This window comes from Oncorhynchus tshawytscha, linkage group LG12 (genome assembly GCF_018296145.1).
Source record: "Oncorhynchus tshawytscha isolate Ot180627B linkage group LG12, Otsh_v2.0, whole genome shotgun sequence".
In the NCBI taxonomy this organism is placed as follows: Eukaryota; Metazoa; Chordata; class Actinopteri; order Salmoniformes; family Salmonidae; genus Oncorhynchus; species Oncorhynchus tshawytscha.
Window position 1 is genome coordinate 28,648,986 of NC_056440.1, and position 16,383 is coordinate 28,665,368.

Here is a 16,383-nt window from a genome sequence, read left to right on the forward strand (position 1 = left end):
ATTTCTCCAGACGTAATATTTCACATTAGTTGCACAAAAACAGCCATGCCCCACTTTCGCAACTCCAAAGATATCTTTCGCTTTGATAACCTGCAGTAAAAATGATTAACATTGTTTAACTATAGCCTACTGTTACTGTTGATGTTATATGATTTCATGCTATTTTTCCGAGTATCTGAAAGCTCTTAAAATGTAAGCGCATGGTGGATACGTAACCTACTCACTGGGCATAGGGCCTATAACGTTACAACGTTTCAATATTTATAAACTGCTTAAATTGGTTACTTACCTTGTCGGTTTATATGAAGGATTTTCAATCTCTTTTAAAATTATTTTGTTGAATATACTCTCTGTACACGGGTTTCAATGTGCTGCCAGAAATACAAGGTGATGTCCGTTGCCACAAGTCCTAATGGGAAAGGAGGGGCCAGCAACAATTACATTGATTACAAGAGTCCTGAGACCCATGGGGTTTTCCTAATGGAAAATTAAGCCACGTCCTACACCCGCTTCGCCGAAGCGAGACCTTGCCAAATAGACAATAATAGGCTATGCATGTTCTATTGTTTTAGCTCTGAAAATCCTCTGGTGCTTGCAAGAACCGCTCATTTCATTTCCCACTCTTTATAAAAAATGGTATTATTACATGTGTAATTGTTAGCATTTAATATACCAAAAGGAATGCAATGTCACATTAATATATCTTCATGAGATGTGATATAGTGAGTTCCTCACTGTTGGTTCACTAAAATCTCCGACTGCTGTCAATACACGTCCCCCACTGAGTACAAGACCCAGCTGTCCACAGCGCAGGACACGGACAAGCCATCGATCAAACCAAACTCCAACGCACGTATCCTCTACCGGAACATGGAGCAAATAGCCTCCTAATTCAATCAGCGTCCAGCGCTGTCAAATCAGGGGCCCTTATGGGGTAAGATCTCCAGACAGCAGAGGGCCATTATCGGCTGATAGGTAGGCCTGTTACTGGGCTAATTGCTTCTCGAGATAGCAGGACTGCTGACGGCTGACAGGGCTCTCAACCTTGCCACTCCTCCCTGCCTGCATCCTTTGGTACCATCTTTATTTTCTTCTACAGGATAAACAACTCATTAAGTAACAATGAGCCTACATGTTGAAGGTGGAATAGGGAGTGTAATGGAGGTGCAGTACAACTTTACATCAGACTTTTTAGTTTTGTTTTCTAAACCAGAAAAACATTTAGCCACATTGTAGAGTAGAAGGACAAATGTTAAAATGGCCAGTTTTTTTAGAGACCTGACATTGACTCTGGTTATAAAAGCAGTAATCAGCAGTCAATTACACATTTTATTTACAGGACTACTTTTCCCACAAATAATGGCAAGCAGAGAGAAAACCCCTATACTGTACAACACAAAATATAGGTTGAAATCACAAAAATAATACAAGCATCTACCTTTCAGCCTTTGTGTTAATACAGTATATATATATATTTTTTACAATGATCTTAAAACCTTCCATCATGCCACAAGTAAGATGATATCTTCTCAGCTCCATACAATGACCAAAGCAGGTGGCAATGGAGATGTGCATTTAGCAAGCTGTTAGAGTTGCAGGCAAAGGACAGGGAGAATCGAGGAGCTGACTCCTGGTCACCTCACACTGACAGTTGCTGAGATCAATCAGACACACCTGCAGGGCGCTGGAATATGGACATTAAAAAGAAGCGGCAAGGTCTTTTGTTCTGACTGTTTGATGTGTCTAGCTGTGCATCTGTTCCCCGAGGGGGCGGGCAGCGGGCTCAGGGGGCCTCCGGGCGGTCCATCAGAGACTTGATCCAGCTGGTACCATTGATGAGCTTGGTAGTGGCAATGATGTACTCTGTGCCACCATCCTCCATCTGAGACAGGAAGCGCAGGGCAGCAACTTCTGCGTAAGTCACCCCTCCCAGAAAGAACACCAGGGTGGTCCTGTTCTCCCCCTGCTGGCCTGTGGGACAGAGTGGGGAGAGAAAACAGTCAAACAGGGTGAAGTTCACAGGGTGCACCACTCTCCAAGGGGGACTCAAGGGGAGTTGGGATATGCACTTAAAAAAAAAAAAATTCACACACAAATAAGCACCTACCAAATTATTAATATTATTACTTAGCAGATTGTTTGTTTTGAAGTGAGGTTACTTTAACCTCAAACTGATATTAAACATGTAAACACACAAAGAAAGTAAGAGAGAGCACCTCGAGTCAACCCCCATCCACCCATGTCCCCACCCACACACTATTCCCTCAAACAAACTCCGCCCTCTTCCTGCTACAACAGGCTCGTCTATTGTCAGTCTTCCATTATCACCTTTCTAGAACAAAGATATGGCAGACATGTAAAAACAAGTCAACTGTCTAATACCCAAACTCACAGTTCTAATTAACACATTGCATGGTGTAAATAAAAGGCATCTCATCAAATTAATTATCCTCTTGTCAATGAGATGTCCAAACTGACCCTGTAGTCAGCAACGCACAGTTATAACGCTTAAGATGAGGATATTCAACTCCCTGGTCTCTGAAAGGTCAACGGTGCCTTTGCCTCTCCTCTTTCCTACACAAATACATGTACACAAACAATCACCCAAACAGACCCACACTTAACGGTAATGTACAGTTTTGTTCACTGTCTACAATAAATCAACTGCTGCTCGAAGACATTTGGCACGGCAGGGACAAAGCCAGCTCTTATCTACAGCCAGCAGATTACCACACAGGTCATCATTCACCCAGCCTTTCAATCGCTCAGCTTGTTGTGCAAGAGAGCAACCTGCTGCCTTGGTCTCCTGCTGTCCTTACGTTTCTTATGGAGACCAGCAGGCAGCTGTTGTCTCTCCTCAAAGTGTGGACCAGGGAGCATCTTCAGAACTTCCTCGATGCTGCGCCAGCCGGGCCTGGCCAACACCTGGGTCAGACGGATGCTGAGAGGAGCATAACCACTGTACACATAGGAGATGTCATTGGGGTTCTGGAGGAAGATGACACATACACAAGCTGGGTATCAGTACAGACAATACTACATACAAATCCCACTCTCACAGTTGGAGAAAAAAAGTATGCACGTGAGTTTTGGTAAGGTTGTTACATTTGGTTAATGCTTTGAGCGTTTTTTCTCAACTTGCTTAACAAAAACAACCCAACTCCATTATTGTGCAAATACAAAGCAATGACCAAATTGTCACTGCAATAATAACAGTGTTATTACACCCTCCCCCTCCCAGACTACATGAGATTCATTCACCTGTTCGTTGGCATCCTCCATCCAAAGTTTGAGTGTCTTCCTGATGGTGGGGTAGTTATTCCTGGTGCTTGTCTGGGGCTTCAGAAGACCTGTCTTCTCCAGGTTGTTGAGGGTAAGCATGTGTTCATATCCATAGGTCTAGAGAAAACAGCACAGGTCAATCATGTTGCCACAGTAGCTCTCATCACATCTTCAAATGACCATCACTAGTATTAAAACACTGACTTATTGTAATGTAATCAGAAAAAAATGTACCTGCAGGATCTCTCTCTTGTAGTAGTCCAATATCTTCTGCTTGAGGCCATTGTTGCAGACTGACTGCATACAGACCAGCCGCAAGATTTTGATCAGAGGATCCTTCTGGGCAATACAGTCCTCAATATATGTGTTAACCTGGACAATGGGAACAAGGGGCGGTTGGTCAGCAAGCCTAGACATGAGCACACACATACACACAGGGACCAAGCAAAACATTCTGTTTATAGTGAGGGCAGGTTCAAATATTATCAGAGCCAACCTCATCCACACTACAATCTACAAATCATTGAAAAGCAATGTGTACCTTGTCTGTGTCAACTCCAGTCATAAACTCCTGCTCCACTGTCAGGTTATCAAAGAAGGCCTCTGAGGCTGAATCAGAGTGAGAGAGAAAATCCATTTACCTCTGTCAACAAGTATCAACAGTAGTCTTTCTCTAAACGATATGCCACACATTTGACCAAGTCAACTACATTAAATGTCACCAAGATCAGATTGTATCAGTTTTTTAGGGTGGAGGGCAGGAAGAAAGACAGATTAAGACAGAAGGAAGGGATGAGGAATGGAGAGTTGTTAGTTGGACATGAAAGGAGAAGGAGTAAAGGCTGTTCTTCTCACTGGTGATGTCCTTAATGAGTTCAGCTATGGAGGTGTGATTGGCCAGCGAGCTCCGTGCTGCCTGCATGTGGGGCAGCTGGGACACAAACTGCTTTATCTCGCCAACTGTTTTGGCATTATGCCGCTCCTGCGAGACAAAAATCAACAAACTAACATTAACACTGGAAAAAAGAGACTGTGTAGTGTTATGTACAGATGTGAAATGTGAGAGCCGGTTGAGGGATTACTAAAATCCCCTAGGAAATTACAAAAAATCTACTTCTGAATTACACATTAAACAGACACTAAACTCAATGTAAACATGTGGAAATGATTTCAGATTAAACATACAGTATGGAATGCTTCCATGTAGGCATAACAGTAGTAAGAAATGGTTTGTTGCCTAGAGAACAGTGGATGCTCTCACTGATATGCTCATTCATCAAACTAGAGAAAATGAACTTTGATTGGGAACAGGTCTGGGCAATACAGAAATGTAAAAATACATAAACTGAAACACCCACAGGTGTGGGACTTCAGTCTAATTATCACATGCAAAGTATCCAGTGACGGTTATGATGCCAAAAGTGTAGGCCTGTAGGGGATGCATAACAAATCATCAGTGGGAGATTACGCATGAACTAAACAAAGTTGCTTTGATCTGCCACTCCTTTATCGTAAAAAGTGTGTTTAATGTCTTGATCGATAATACTAATTGTCAGTTGGCTTTACTTTTTGCCATTGGAAAACCACCTCCTGAAAAGTCTACCTGGCATATAGAAGGTAATCAATAAGAACACAAATTGATATGATTAGAGAAAACAGTAGCTAATGTAATTGAGCGGTCTGACATTAGGATTGATCTGAGATTGTAATCCCCAGTTTGTGAAGTGACATTTATAACATTAACAAAGTGATTTGGATCAAATTAGACAGGAGTGGTAACAAGGAGTGTCTGTGTGCTTGGATGAAGCCAACCTCAAAGGCAGCAGAGATGATCTTGGCCTTCTTGCTCAGTGCAGCCCCTATGGCGTTGAAGTTTTTGTCCCGTATCTCAGCATACAGCTCCTCCGCTGAGTTGAGTTGCATCTTCTTGGGCTCCGTGGGCAGGTCTTTACCCACCTCACCCTGCTTCTTTTGGGCAGCAAACTTCTCAGGAGGCAACTTCGCATAACCTGTTTGCAGACACATGCGCACAGAATAGATAAACAAGCACACAAAGGTCCAAAACCCCATACACAAATCAACAGAGATCCCTCAAGATGTCTTTACGTCAATCAATGTGATTAAATATGTCTGTATTTAGCTTGCATTGTGTTTTCGTGCATTAACAGAGGCCCATCCTCACCGTTGGTGATTCCATAAACTTCGTCAATGAGGCCCTCATAGGTGAGCTGTGTGGCCAGAGGGGTAAGCAGGTCTATGTTGCGGTCCAGCAGCAGCAGTGAGTCAAACACAGGCAGGATCTGAGTCTGACTGCCAGCAAACTCCCTCTTCATCCTAAGCATCATATTAGCTACATGCTGCAGATGGAGAAGAAATCAGGGTTTAATTTCTAACACAATTAAAGCATTAATTTACACTCTTCATAATTAGATTACTTTTATGAGTAATGGAGTAAAGTAGCATGTTGCTTTTTCAAATTGGGTAATATTATTACAGTTACTTTGTCAAACAACACGTGCGCTACTTTCAGAATCATATCTCTACCGGGCACGTGCTTTCATGATCCGATCTCGACTTGTTTCCTCATTTAGTTCTCGAGCAAGTCGAGAAAGGCTGCTTGGAGAAATGTCATCACAGCTGCTGGCCATAGAAACATATAGAGGGCACATCTCTGATATTTGCCATCAATTGCTTCTGTGATAGCAAAGCCCATAGTGGGCTTTCCCATATAGTGACAAGTGTATACCCTCTATACATCTCTATGGGTCCATGTACGTGCGGTCTATAACCAGAACCTGTGGCTTAAGAGAAAGATTTTGAATGAAAAGATAGGAAATCTGTACAGATTTGCGAAAAGTGCAAATCAGTCCCAGAACAGCAGCGAATGACCTTGTGAAGATGCTGGAGAAAATAGGTACAAAAGTATCTATATCCACAGTAAAACAAGTCCTATATTGACATACCCCGAAAGGCCGCTCAGCAAGGAAGAAGCCACTCCTCCAAAACCGCCATAAAAAAGCCAGACTACGGTTTGCAACTGCAGATGGGGACAAAGATCGTAATTTTGGGAGAAATGTCCTCTGGTATGATGAAACAAAAATAGAACTGTTTGGCCATAATGATCATCGTTATGTTTGAAGGAAAATGGGGGATGTTTGCAAGTCTAAGAACACCATCCCAACCGTGAAGCACGGGGGTGGCAGCATCATGTTGTGGGGGTACTTTGCTGCAGGAGGGACTGGTGCACTTCACAAAATAGATGGCATCATGAGGATGGAAAATTATGTGGATATATTGAAGAAACATCTCAAGACATCAGTCAGGAAGTTAATGCTTGGTCACAAACGGGTCTTCCAAATGGACAAGGACCCCAAGCATACTTCCAAAGTTGTGGCAAAATGGCTTAAGGACAACAAAGTCAAGGTATTGGAGTGGCCATCACAAAGTCCTGACCTCAACCCTATAGAACATTTGTGGGCAGAACTGAAAAAGCGTGTGCGAGCAAGGAGGCCTACAAACCTGACTCCATTACACCAGCTCTGTCAGGAGGAATGGGCCAAAATTCACCCAACTTATTGTTGAAGCTTGTGGAAGGCTACCCGAAACGTTTGACCCAAGTTAAACAATTTAAAGGCAATGCTACCAAATACTAATTGAGTGTATGTAAACTTCTGACCCACTGGGAATGTGATGAAATAAATAAAAGCTGAAATAAATAAATCATTCTCCCTACTATTATTCTGACATTTCACATTCTTAAAATAAAGTGGTGTTCCTAACTGACTTAAGACAGGGAACTTTTACTAGGATTAAATGTCAGGAATTGTGAAAAACTGAGTTTAAATGTATTTGGCTACGGTGTATATAAACTTCCAACTGTACATTCTAGCAGCATATTAAACTGGGATAACATTGTAGGTTACATCGGCAAGTACACAAACATTTGCCAGGGCATATTATTTATTTATAAATCTGATTAGCTTCCCAAATCGCCATGTGAAATAATCAACTTCAAAATCACTTTACTATCTTGGTTTAGCTTGGCATTAAATAAGCAGCCTATTTGGCATTGAAAACCAAATATCAGTAACTGTTCAAACAGTAAACCAAGCACATTGTAGCCTTATTAGAATCCCTCAAAAATGTTTTTGTTTAGAAGTCATTATTCTAGGCTATTTTGAAACGCAAAAACAGATAGCTTGTTTTTCTCCATGACTAAAAGTCATGACATTCTATTTTTAGCTGATATGAGAGTTAATACATTGAAGCAGCATATCAAATTAGGATAATGTTGTAGGTACCGGCAAGTATAAGAATATTTGCCTGGGTATATTTAATTATACATCTGATTATTTCACATGGCGATGTGGGAAGCTAATCAACTTCAAAATCCCTTCAACTTCAAGATTGCTGTCTTAGTTTAGCTTGGCATTAAATAAGTGGTCTATTTTGCATTGATAACCAAATATAATCTCAGTGACTCTTCAAACAATAAACCAATCAACATTGTAGTCTTATTAGAATCCCCCACAAATGTATTTTGTTAAGAAGTAATACCTACCTGATTGACTACCTAAAAAAAGCCCCAAGCCCTGTCCTTTATTTTTCTCCATGAGCAGAAATGATGGCATTCTATTTTTAGCTGATATGGGAAGTAATATATTCAAGCAGCATATTAAACTGGGATAATGTAGGTTACACTAGCAGGTATAAGAATACTTGACAGGGCATATTATTTCATTATAAATCTGATTATTTCACATGGTGGAGATATAGGAAGCTAAAAGGCTAGCTTGCAGTCTTTTTAGCTAGCTAGCAAGCTGCTATTGGAGTAGCTTATAGCCAACTGGTAGTCACAAAATTAGATAAATTGTAACAAACCTAAAACTTTCATTACATGTAGCTCACAAATACGCAGTTGGTTTTCATTGAAATTAGTTAACTGTGGTGATGAAGTTTCACACGTGAATCTTCTTTGCTTTAATGACAAATGGAAGACAACAAGAAAATCTATGCTATCACACCCTTGTGTATGTTACTATTAGGGAGTCTAAAAACACATGGACCAGCGAGGGTATCATGTTACAGAAGGTGCGCGTTGTTCTGACTCCACCCATGAGCATGCACACATGTAGATTATCTTTGGTAGAGTGTCTGGAAACCTTTACTAAGTAGCCTATCTTTGGTAGAGCGCGTGCGGCTCGCCTTGCTCCCTCCGATAGTCAAACAGAGTTTTGATGAAAGTAATGCAAAGTAATATATCACGTTACTTTCCACACAAATGAATATTGTAGAGTAACGCTTTACTTTTGTTCAATGTAACGAGTAAAATGTAATATTACTTTCCCAAATAACTAATAGCAACACTGGCGCCAATATGGAATTCTAAACCTAATGAAGTCCCAAGTCGTTCCCAATACTCACCCGTGCACACTCCCCTTTCCCAAATATCTGGGGGATGGTCCCATACAGAGCCTGGAGAGTCATAAGGCCCTTGGCAGTGTGGTAAAGACTTGTCTGGTCACTTTCTAGATAGCATTCCTAAAAGAGCCAGGGCACACGGGTTATTACCCCATTACAATACAAATGATAGCTTTGTAGCTGAGCCTTACTGGGCCTATACATACACTGGGACATGTGTAGTGTCTTTGTGCCTGTCCTAACCTACCCTGAAGGCCCCCTCAGACTCCATGGAGAGCAAGTCTCCATCATAAGGTATGAGGTCTAGGATGTACTCGTCTATGTTGATGAACGAGCCCAGGACCCCCTGCTCCTTCAGCCGCTGCTCACAGAGCATGCTCCGCCGGGGCACAAACAGGATGTGGAAGTCACGTGGGGAAAGCATCTTATCCTCACTGCAAGAAAAAACATTGAATACAAGAGATGCACTATAAGGGGGAAAGCAAAACCCATCCACACCCACATGCAATACTGGCTGCAGCATTACTCCAAAATCAAGGACAGTGTTTAACATAGGGATGTAACAAATGTAAAAATGTTCTTATGGTTTAAATAAATAAATAAAATTACATCAGAAAATGATGCCACATTGGAACGCTAGGGGGCAATGCAGTTCAATGTACTGCAGTCCTGGCGACCTACCAGCTAGACCACATTCACCTTACCGCTATCCCCCACTTACTCAAATCAAAGATGGTATTAAATTAGGATTTATTTTTTTACAACCAAATCTCTATTTTTGATGTAAATGTCATGTTTTTGAGAAACTTAGCCCAAACAGAAAATCACTTCCTCATCCTCGTTGTGTAGTATGGGGGCCCGAAAAAACATGAACAAAGGCTTCAAAAACACCAAAATACGTCTATTAGAAACAGTGAGATAATGTGATGTTGACCTTTTTCTTCTTGTCTTTCTTTGGGATTGGGTTGGCGGATCGCATCCAACACCGCCACCTACTGTACTGGAGTGTGAGGCCAGTTACGGCTTACCAACATTAAATCCTCTTCATTAGTCCTGTTCCTTCAAGAAAGTGAAATAGCGCCCTAGACACCACCTCCCTCCCCCCAATAGACCACCCATTCCCCAACCCGGTCTAGCCTCCCTAACCCTTTCACACAATCTCTCCCCATCTACAGTACCAGTCAAAACACATCTCAACATCAACTATTCAGAGGAGACTGCGTGAATCAGGCCTTCATAGTCAAATTGCTGCAAATAAACCACTACTAAAGGACACAAATAAGAAGAAGAGATTTGCTTTGGCCAAGGAACATGAGCAATGGTCATTAGACCGGTGGAAATCTGACCTTTGGTCTGATGAGTCCAAATGTGAGATTTTTGGTTCCAACCGCCATGTCTTTGTGAGACGCAGAGTAGGTGAACGGATGATCTCTGCATGTGTAGTATGGAGGAGGAAGTGTGATGTGTGGGAGTGCTTTGCTGGTTACACGGTCTGTGATTTATTTAGAATTCAAGGCACACTTAACCAGCATGGCTACCACAGCATTCTGCAGCGAAATATACCATCCCATCTGGTTTGTGCTTAGTGGGACTATCATTTGTTTTTCAACTGGACAATGACCTAACACACCTCCAGGCTGTGTAAGGGCTATTTGACCAAGAAGGAAAGTGATGGAGTGCTGCATCAGATGACCTGGCTTCCACAATCACCCACACTCAACCCAATTGAGATAGTTTGCGTTGAGTTGGACCACAGAGTGAAGGAAAAGCAGCCAACAAGTGCTCAGCATATGTGAGAACTCATTCAAGACTGTTGGAAAATTATTCCAGGTGAAGTTGGTTGAGAGAATGCCAAGAGTGTGCAATGCTGTCTTCAAGGCAAATGATGGCTACTTTGAAGAATCTAAAATCTAAAATCTATTTTTATTTGTTTAACACTTTTTTGGTTGCTACATGATTCCATGTGTTATTTCATAGTTTTGATGTCTTCACTAGTATTCTACAATGTAGAGATTAGTAAAAAAGAAAAACCATTGAATGAGTAGGTGTCCAAACTTTTGACTGGTACTGTATACAACAGTGTTTGTCTATCCAACCCCCAATCACATCCTGCCACTGCCCTCATGAGGTTCAGCACCTTCCTACACTTAATTTCAATATGCCCAACATGTCTCTTCCAAGTAAGCCTCTCACTAAACCACATAACTAAATAATTAAACTCTGACACCCTACTTATATATGTATATTTGCAGCCTAACATCTTTAACCTTCTTCCTAGAAAACACCATAAAGCAGGACTTGGCCACAGACATCCTAAACCCCCATGTTAAGAGACCAATCTTCCACACCTTCCTCATCACAAATTTTACATTCCCACCTCTGTTCCCCATCATCGGTATACCAGGCCATGCACTCACTCCCTGTCCCACATCTAACTGCATGCTCTTCAACTGATCACTGCCCGTACCTGCCCGCCCGTCTAGCATCACTACTCTGTACGGCTCCGACTTAGAATATGTGGATAACTACAAATACCTAGGTGTCTGGTTAGACTGTAAACTCTCCTTCCAGACTCACATTAACCATCTCCAATCCAAAATTAAATCTAGAATCAGATTCCTATTTCACAACAAAGCATCCTTCACTCATGCTGCCAAAAATACCCTTGTTAAACTGACCATCCTACCGATCCTCGATGATGTCATTTATAAAATAGCCTCCAACACGCTACTCAACAAATTGGATGCAGTCTATCACAGTGCCATCCGTTTTGTCACCAAAGCCCCATATACTACCCACAACTGCGACCTGTACGCCCTCGTTGGCTGGCCCTCGCTTCATACTCGTCGCCAAACCCACTGGCTCCAGGTCATCTACAAGTCTCTGCTAGGTAAAGCCCCGCCTTATCTCAGCTCACTGGTCACCATAGCAGCACCCATTCGTAGCACGCGCTCCAGCAGGTATATCTCACTGGTCACCCCCAAAGCCAGTTCCTGCTTTGGCCGCCTTTTATTCCAGTTCTCTGCTGCCAATGACTGGTACGAACTGCAAAAATCACTGAAGCTGGAGACTCATATCTCCCTCACTAGCTTTAAGCACCAGCTGTCAGAGCAGCTCACAGATCACTGCACCTGTACATAGCCCATCTGTAAACAGCCCATCCAACTACCTCATCCCCATACTGTATTTATTTATTTATCTTGCTGCTTTGCACACCAGTATCTCTACTTGAGATTCATACTCCACATTCATCTTCTGCACATCTACGATTCCAGTGTTTTGTCATCTATCATCAGGGTGAACAACACCAGACTAACCACACTTCCCTGAGGAGTACCATTGTCCACTTCAAACCGCATTGACAATTCTGACCCCAACCTCACCCGTATAATTCGATCGAACAGGAAGTCCATGATCTAGTTATACAGACGTCCCCCAATGCACTCAACTTGATCAACAACCCTTCCCCCCACATGGTATCGTAAGCTTTCTCAATGTCAAAATACACAACACTCATCACCTCTTATTGTCAGGGCATTAGCTATCTAAATGTCACCAGGGCATCCATGGCAGACCTCCCTCTCCTGAACCTCTCCTCTGTGCTACACTCATCAAACCCCCTAACTTCCAAGAAATACATCATCCTACTCACTATCATCTTTTCCCATCAACTTACATATGTTGGATGTCAGCACGATAGGCCTATAACTGCCGGGATCTTTACATAGTTTTACGAACAGCAACAACACCGCACGTCTCCACCCAGCAGGTATCACTGCAGTCCTACACATCTTATTAAACAACCCTAACACTGCTTCCAACACACTGTCCGGTGCATGCTGAAACATCACATAACACATTCCATCTTCTCCAGGAGCAGTCCGCCCACAGCCCTCCAACGCCATTGTCATCCCAAACATAGAAAACTCTGCATCCATAGCTTCTCCTGACTCGCCTTTTTTCTTTAAAACATCTCTATGCTCCTTTAGCTTCCCTCCCTCTTACGCTCATCACACAGGTGCTCACATCTATGAACCACTGCAAATGCAAAACCTATGACATTTGCCTTTTCTTTCCTTCGTCTTATAAAGATTCTCCATGAGATTCCTTCCTGTCAATCCATTCCTTCCGTAGAGCTATATCCGTTTCCTGCACCACCTTTGAGCCCTCATCTGCCCACCATGGCACCACCCTCCGTCTTCCTCCCCTGAACGGTCTCATTTGCAGCTGATATAATTACAGACGTTACTGCCTCATCGCACTCATCCATTGCACTCATCCACAGACCCCTCCATTGATAACTTTTGTCCTGCCCGCTCACACAGGTACTTGAACATCTTCCAGTTATCTTTCTCAAAGCACCACCTCATGTTATTGCCTCTACTCCGCATACACACACCCATATTGACCTTAAGTCGAACTGGAAAATGATCACTCACTACTGTGGTTTCTCTCATCACTTACCATTTACACCTCCCTGCCACAGATACCAATGTCTAGTGTAAGGATGACTCTGTACTCCTCGCCACATTGATTCTCATTCCCCTCCCATCATTAACACACACTAATCATAAATTCTTCAACTATACTCCCATTGTTATCTTAATGCGTACTTCCCCATATTTCTTTATGGGCATTAAAAATACCACACCATATTACCTTCCTATCCCTACACGTCCTATCAATCCCTTCTACAGTTGAAGTCGGGAGTTTACATACTCCTTAGCCAAATACATTTAAAAACTCAGTTTCACAATTACTAATATTTAATTCTAGTAAAAATTCCCTGTCTTTAGGTCAGTTAGGATCACCACTTTATTTTAAGAATGTGAAATGTCAGAATAATAGTAGAGAGAATGATTTATTTCAGCTTTTATTTCTTTCATCACATTCCCAGTGGGTCAGAAGTTTACATACCAAATACTAATTGAGTGTAGCATTGCCTTTAAATTGTTTAACTTGGGTCAAACGTTTCAGGTAGCCTTCCACAATAAGTTGGGTGAATTTTGGCCCATTCGTCCTGACAGAGCTGGTGTAACAGTCAGATTTGTAGGTATCCTTGCTCGCACATGCTTTTTCTGTTCTGCCCACAAATTCTCGATAGGATTGAGGTCAAGGCTTTGTGAAGGCCACTCCAATACCTTGACTTTGTTGTCCTTAAGCCATTTTGCCACAACTTTGGAACTATACTTGGGGTTATTGTCCATTCGGAAGACCCATTTGTGACCAAGCTTTAACTTCCTGAGTGATGTCCTGAGATGTTGCTTCAATATATCCACATCATTTTCCCTCCCTCATGATGCCATCTATTTTGTGAAGTGCACCAGTCCCTCCTGCAGCAAAGCACCCACACAACATGATGCTGCCACCCCTGTGCTTCACTGTTGGGATGGTATACTTTGGCTTGCAAGCCTCCCCCATTTTCCTCCAAACACAATGATGGTCATTATGGCCAAACAGTTCTATTTTTTTTTTCCATCAGACCAGAGGACATTTCTCCAAAAAGTACAATCTTTGTCCCCATGTGCAGTTGCAAACCATAGTCTAGCTTTTTTTATGTCGGTTTTGGAAAAGTGGCTTCTTTCCTGCTGAGCGGCCTTTCAGGTTATGTCGATATAGGACTCGTTTTACTGTGGCTATAGATACTTTTGTAGCTGTTTCCTCCAGCATCTTCACAAGGTCCTTTGCTGTTGTTTTGGGATTGATTTGCACTTTTTGCACCAAAGTACATCCATCTCTAGGAGACAGAACGTGTCTCCTTCCTTAGCGGTATGAAGGCTGGGTGGTCCCATGGTGTTTATACTTGTGTACTATTGTTTGTACAGATGAACGTGGTACCTTCAGGCGTTTGGAAATTGCTGCCAAGGATGAACCAGACTTGTGGAGGTCTACCATTTTTTTCTGAGATCTTGGCTGATTTCTTTTGATTTTCCCATGATGTCAAGCAAAGAGGCACGGAGTTTGAAGGTAGGCCTTGAAATACATCCACAGGTACACCTCCAATTGACTCAAATGACATCAATTAGCCTATGACATAATTTTCTGGAATTTTCCAAGCTGTTTAAAGGCACAGTCAACTCAGTGTATGTAGACTTCTGACCCACTGAAATTGTGATACAGTAAATTATAAGTGAAATAATCTGTCTGTAAACAGTTGTTGGAAAAATTACTTGTGTCATCCACAAAGTAGATGTCCTAACCGACTTGCAAAAACTATAGTTTGTTAACAAGAAATTTGTGGAGTGGTTGAAAAACGAGTTTAATGACTCCAACCTAAGTGTATGTAAACTTCCGACTTCAACTGTGCTAGCATAAGAGCTTTGCAGGGGTTATAGAAATTAGCTATTACAATTGTTACTTTTCCTACATATTTCTATCTCCAATACTCTGTATGTCATCCCCTCTTTAACGAACATAGCACAACCCCTCCCTGACACCTCCACTCTATCACACTGTACCAAACTGAGTCCCGGAATCACAAACTCCAGTTGAGGTTTGAGCCATGCCTCTTGTATACACACTACATCTGGTACTACCTCCATGTCATCTACAAACTTTTTAAACTCCTGCCCATTAGCGATTAAGCTTCTAGCAGTAAATTGATGGATTGCAAAAACCATACTAAATAGTTTGCTTCCGTAATTCCCAGGAAATCTTTGGCTGCGCGTACCACCACATCTATGCGTGCAGACTTTTTCTTAACCTGTTCACTCATATTCATCACAATACACATGAACGCCAAGAAGTCAACCCTGTTAACCACCGCACTGATGGACACATTCTGTAGAGACCCCAGTTTGTGCTACTCCCTCACCTCCCCCTGGGATGCTGACCTGATGACATTCTCAGCTATAATATCCATCAGTTCCAGTCTGGGACGAACAAAGAAGATTATATTTTTCACATCAGCAGCAGGAAGACGCCCCCCTTTGAGGGTGAACATCTTCTCCACCTCATGTTCCTGGAAGATATAAAGAAGACAGATCTGTCAACAACCTGCTTGACATATTGCTATTGCTGTAATGTGCGCCTTTGAAAACACAACGATTCATTGTAGCCATTCTGTCAGACTAGCTTATATAAAAAAAGTCTACACACTGAAGTACACATTTGAGTCAGTCTTACCTTCAGCAAGGAATATTGTGCTATCAATCCAAAGGGTCCAGTCAGGTATTCATCCCACACAATAGCCTAAGGACAGTCAACAACAATACATTTTAGACACATAAATACTACGAGTTCTAAAGTTGAAATCAACTGCATCTATTTAACTACTATGTGGATGACTATGTACCACAACAACCCAATTATTGTTTATGTGGATGATAGCCTAGAATGCTAGCTAGTGTTGAACAGACATTTCGGATTAAAACAAGATAAAAGGGTTTGTAATTTTTAAACGCTTTAATCCAGGCGTTTTACCTTGCTTCCTGCACATTTGTCCAAAAACTCACGGAGCTCCTTCCGCGCTGCTTCCCTCAAAATGTTTAAATTTACTCTTCCATAGGATAAGTGCGCAGACATTTTTGCTCTGACAGTAGGGAGTATCAGGTGACTGCCAGCGGGTGTGCATCATGTGACCCAACAGCGAACTTCTTTGAGCTATAATAAATATTCTGTCCAAAAGATGGCGCTATATCTCCACAATGAACACCCCAGTTATCCCGGAACTGTGAAGTC

The 16,383-nt window shown here is 42.1% G+C and overlaps 1 protein-coding gene across 2 annotated transcripts; it reads right to left on the minus strand.

Moving 5' to 3' along the window:
* Positions 1-1,316: 1,316 nt before the first annotated feature.
* LOC112262888 (VPS33A core subunit of CORVET and HOPS complexes) lies at positions 1,317-16,272 on the minus strand. 2 transcript variants are annotated; one of them, XM_024438717.2, is made up of 13 exons: positions 16,126-16,272; positions 15,829-15,894; positions 15,537-15,664; positions 8,951-9,137; positions 8,707-8,823; positions 5,465-5,639; positions 5,095-5,291; positions 4,138-4,264; positions 3,824-3,891; positions 3,517-3,654; positions 3,262-3,399; positions 2,820-2,988; positions 1,317-1,971 (listed from the first exon to the last, which is right to left on the minus strand). In XM_024438717.2, the coding sequence occupies exons 1-13, from the start codon at positions 16,225-16,227 to the stop codon at positions 1,784-1,786; spliced, it is 1,800 nt and encodes a 599-aa protein (XP_024294485.1). In that variant the 5' UTR covers positions 16,228-16,272; the 3' UTR covers positions 1,317-1,783. The 2 variants fall into 2 exon arrangements, with proteins under 2 accessions (XP_024294485.1, XP_024294486.1); XM_024438718.2 differs by lacking the exons at positions 15,829-15,894; positions 16,126-16,272 and having other exon boundaries at positions 15,518-15,619.
* Between the last annotated feature and the right edge of the window lie 111 nt (positions 16,273-16,383).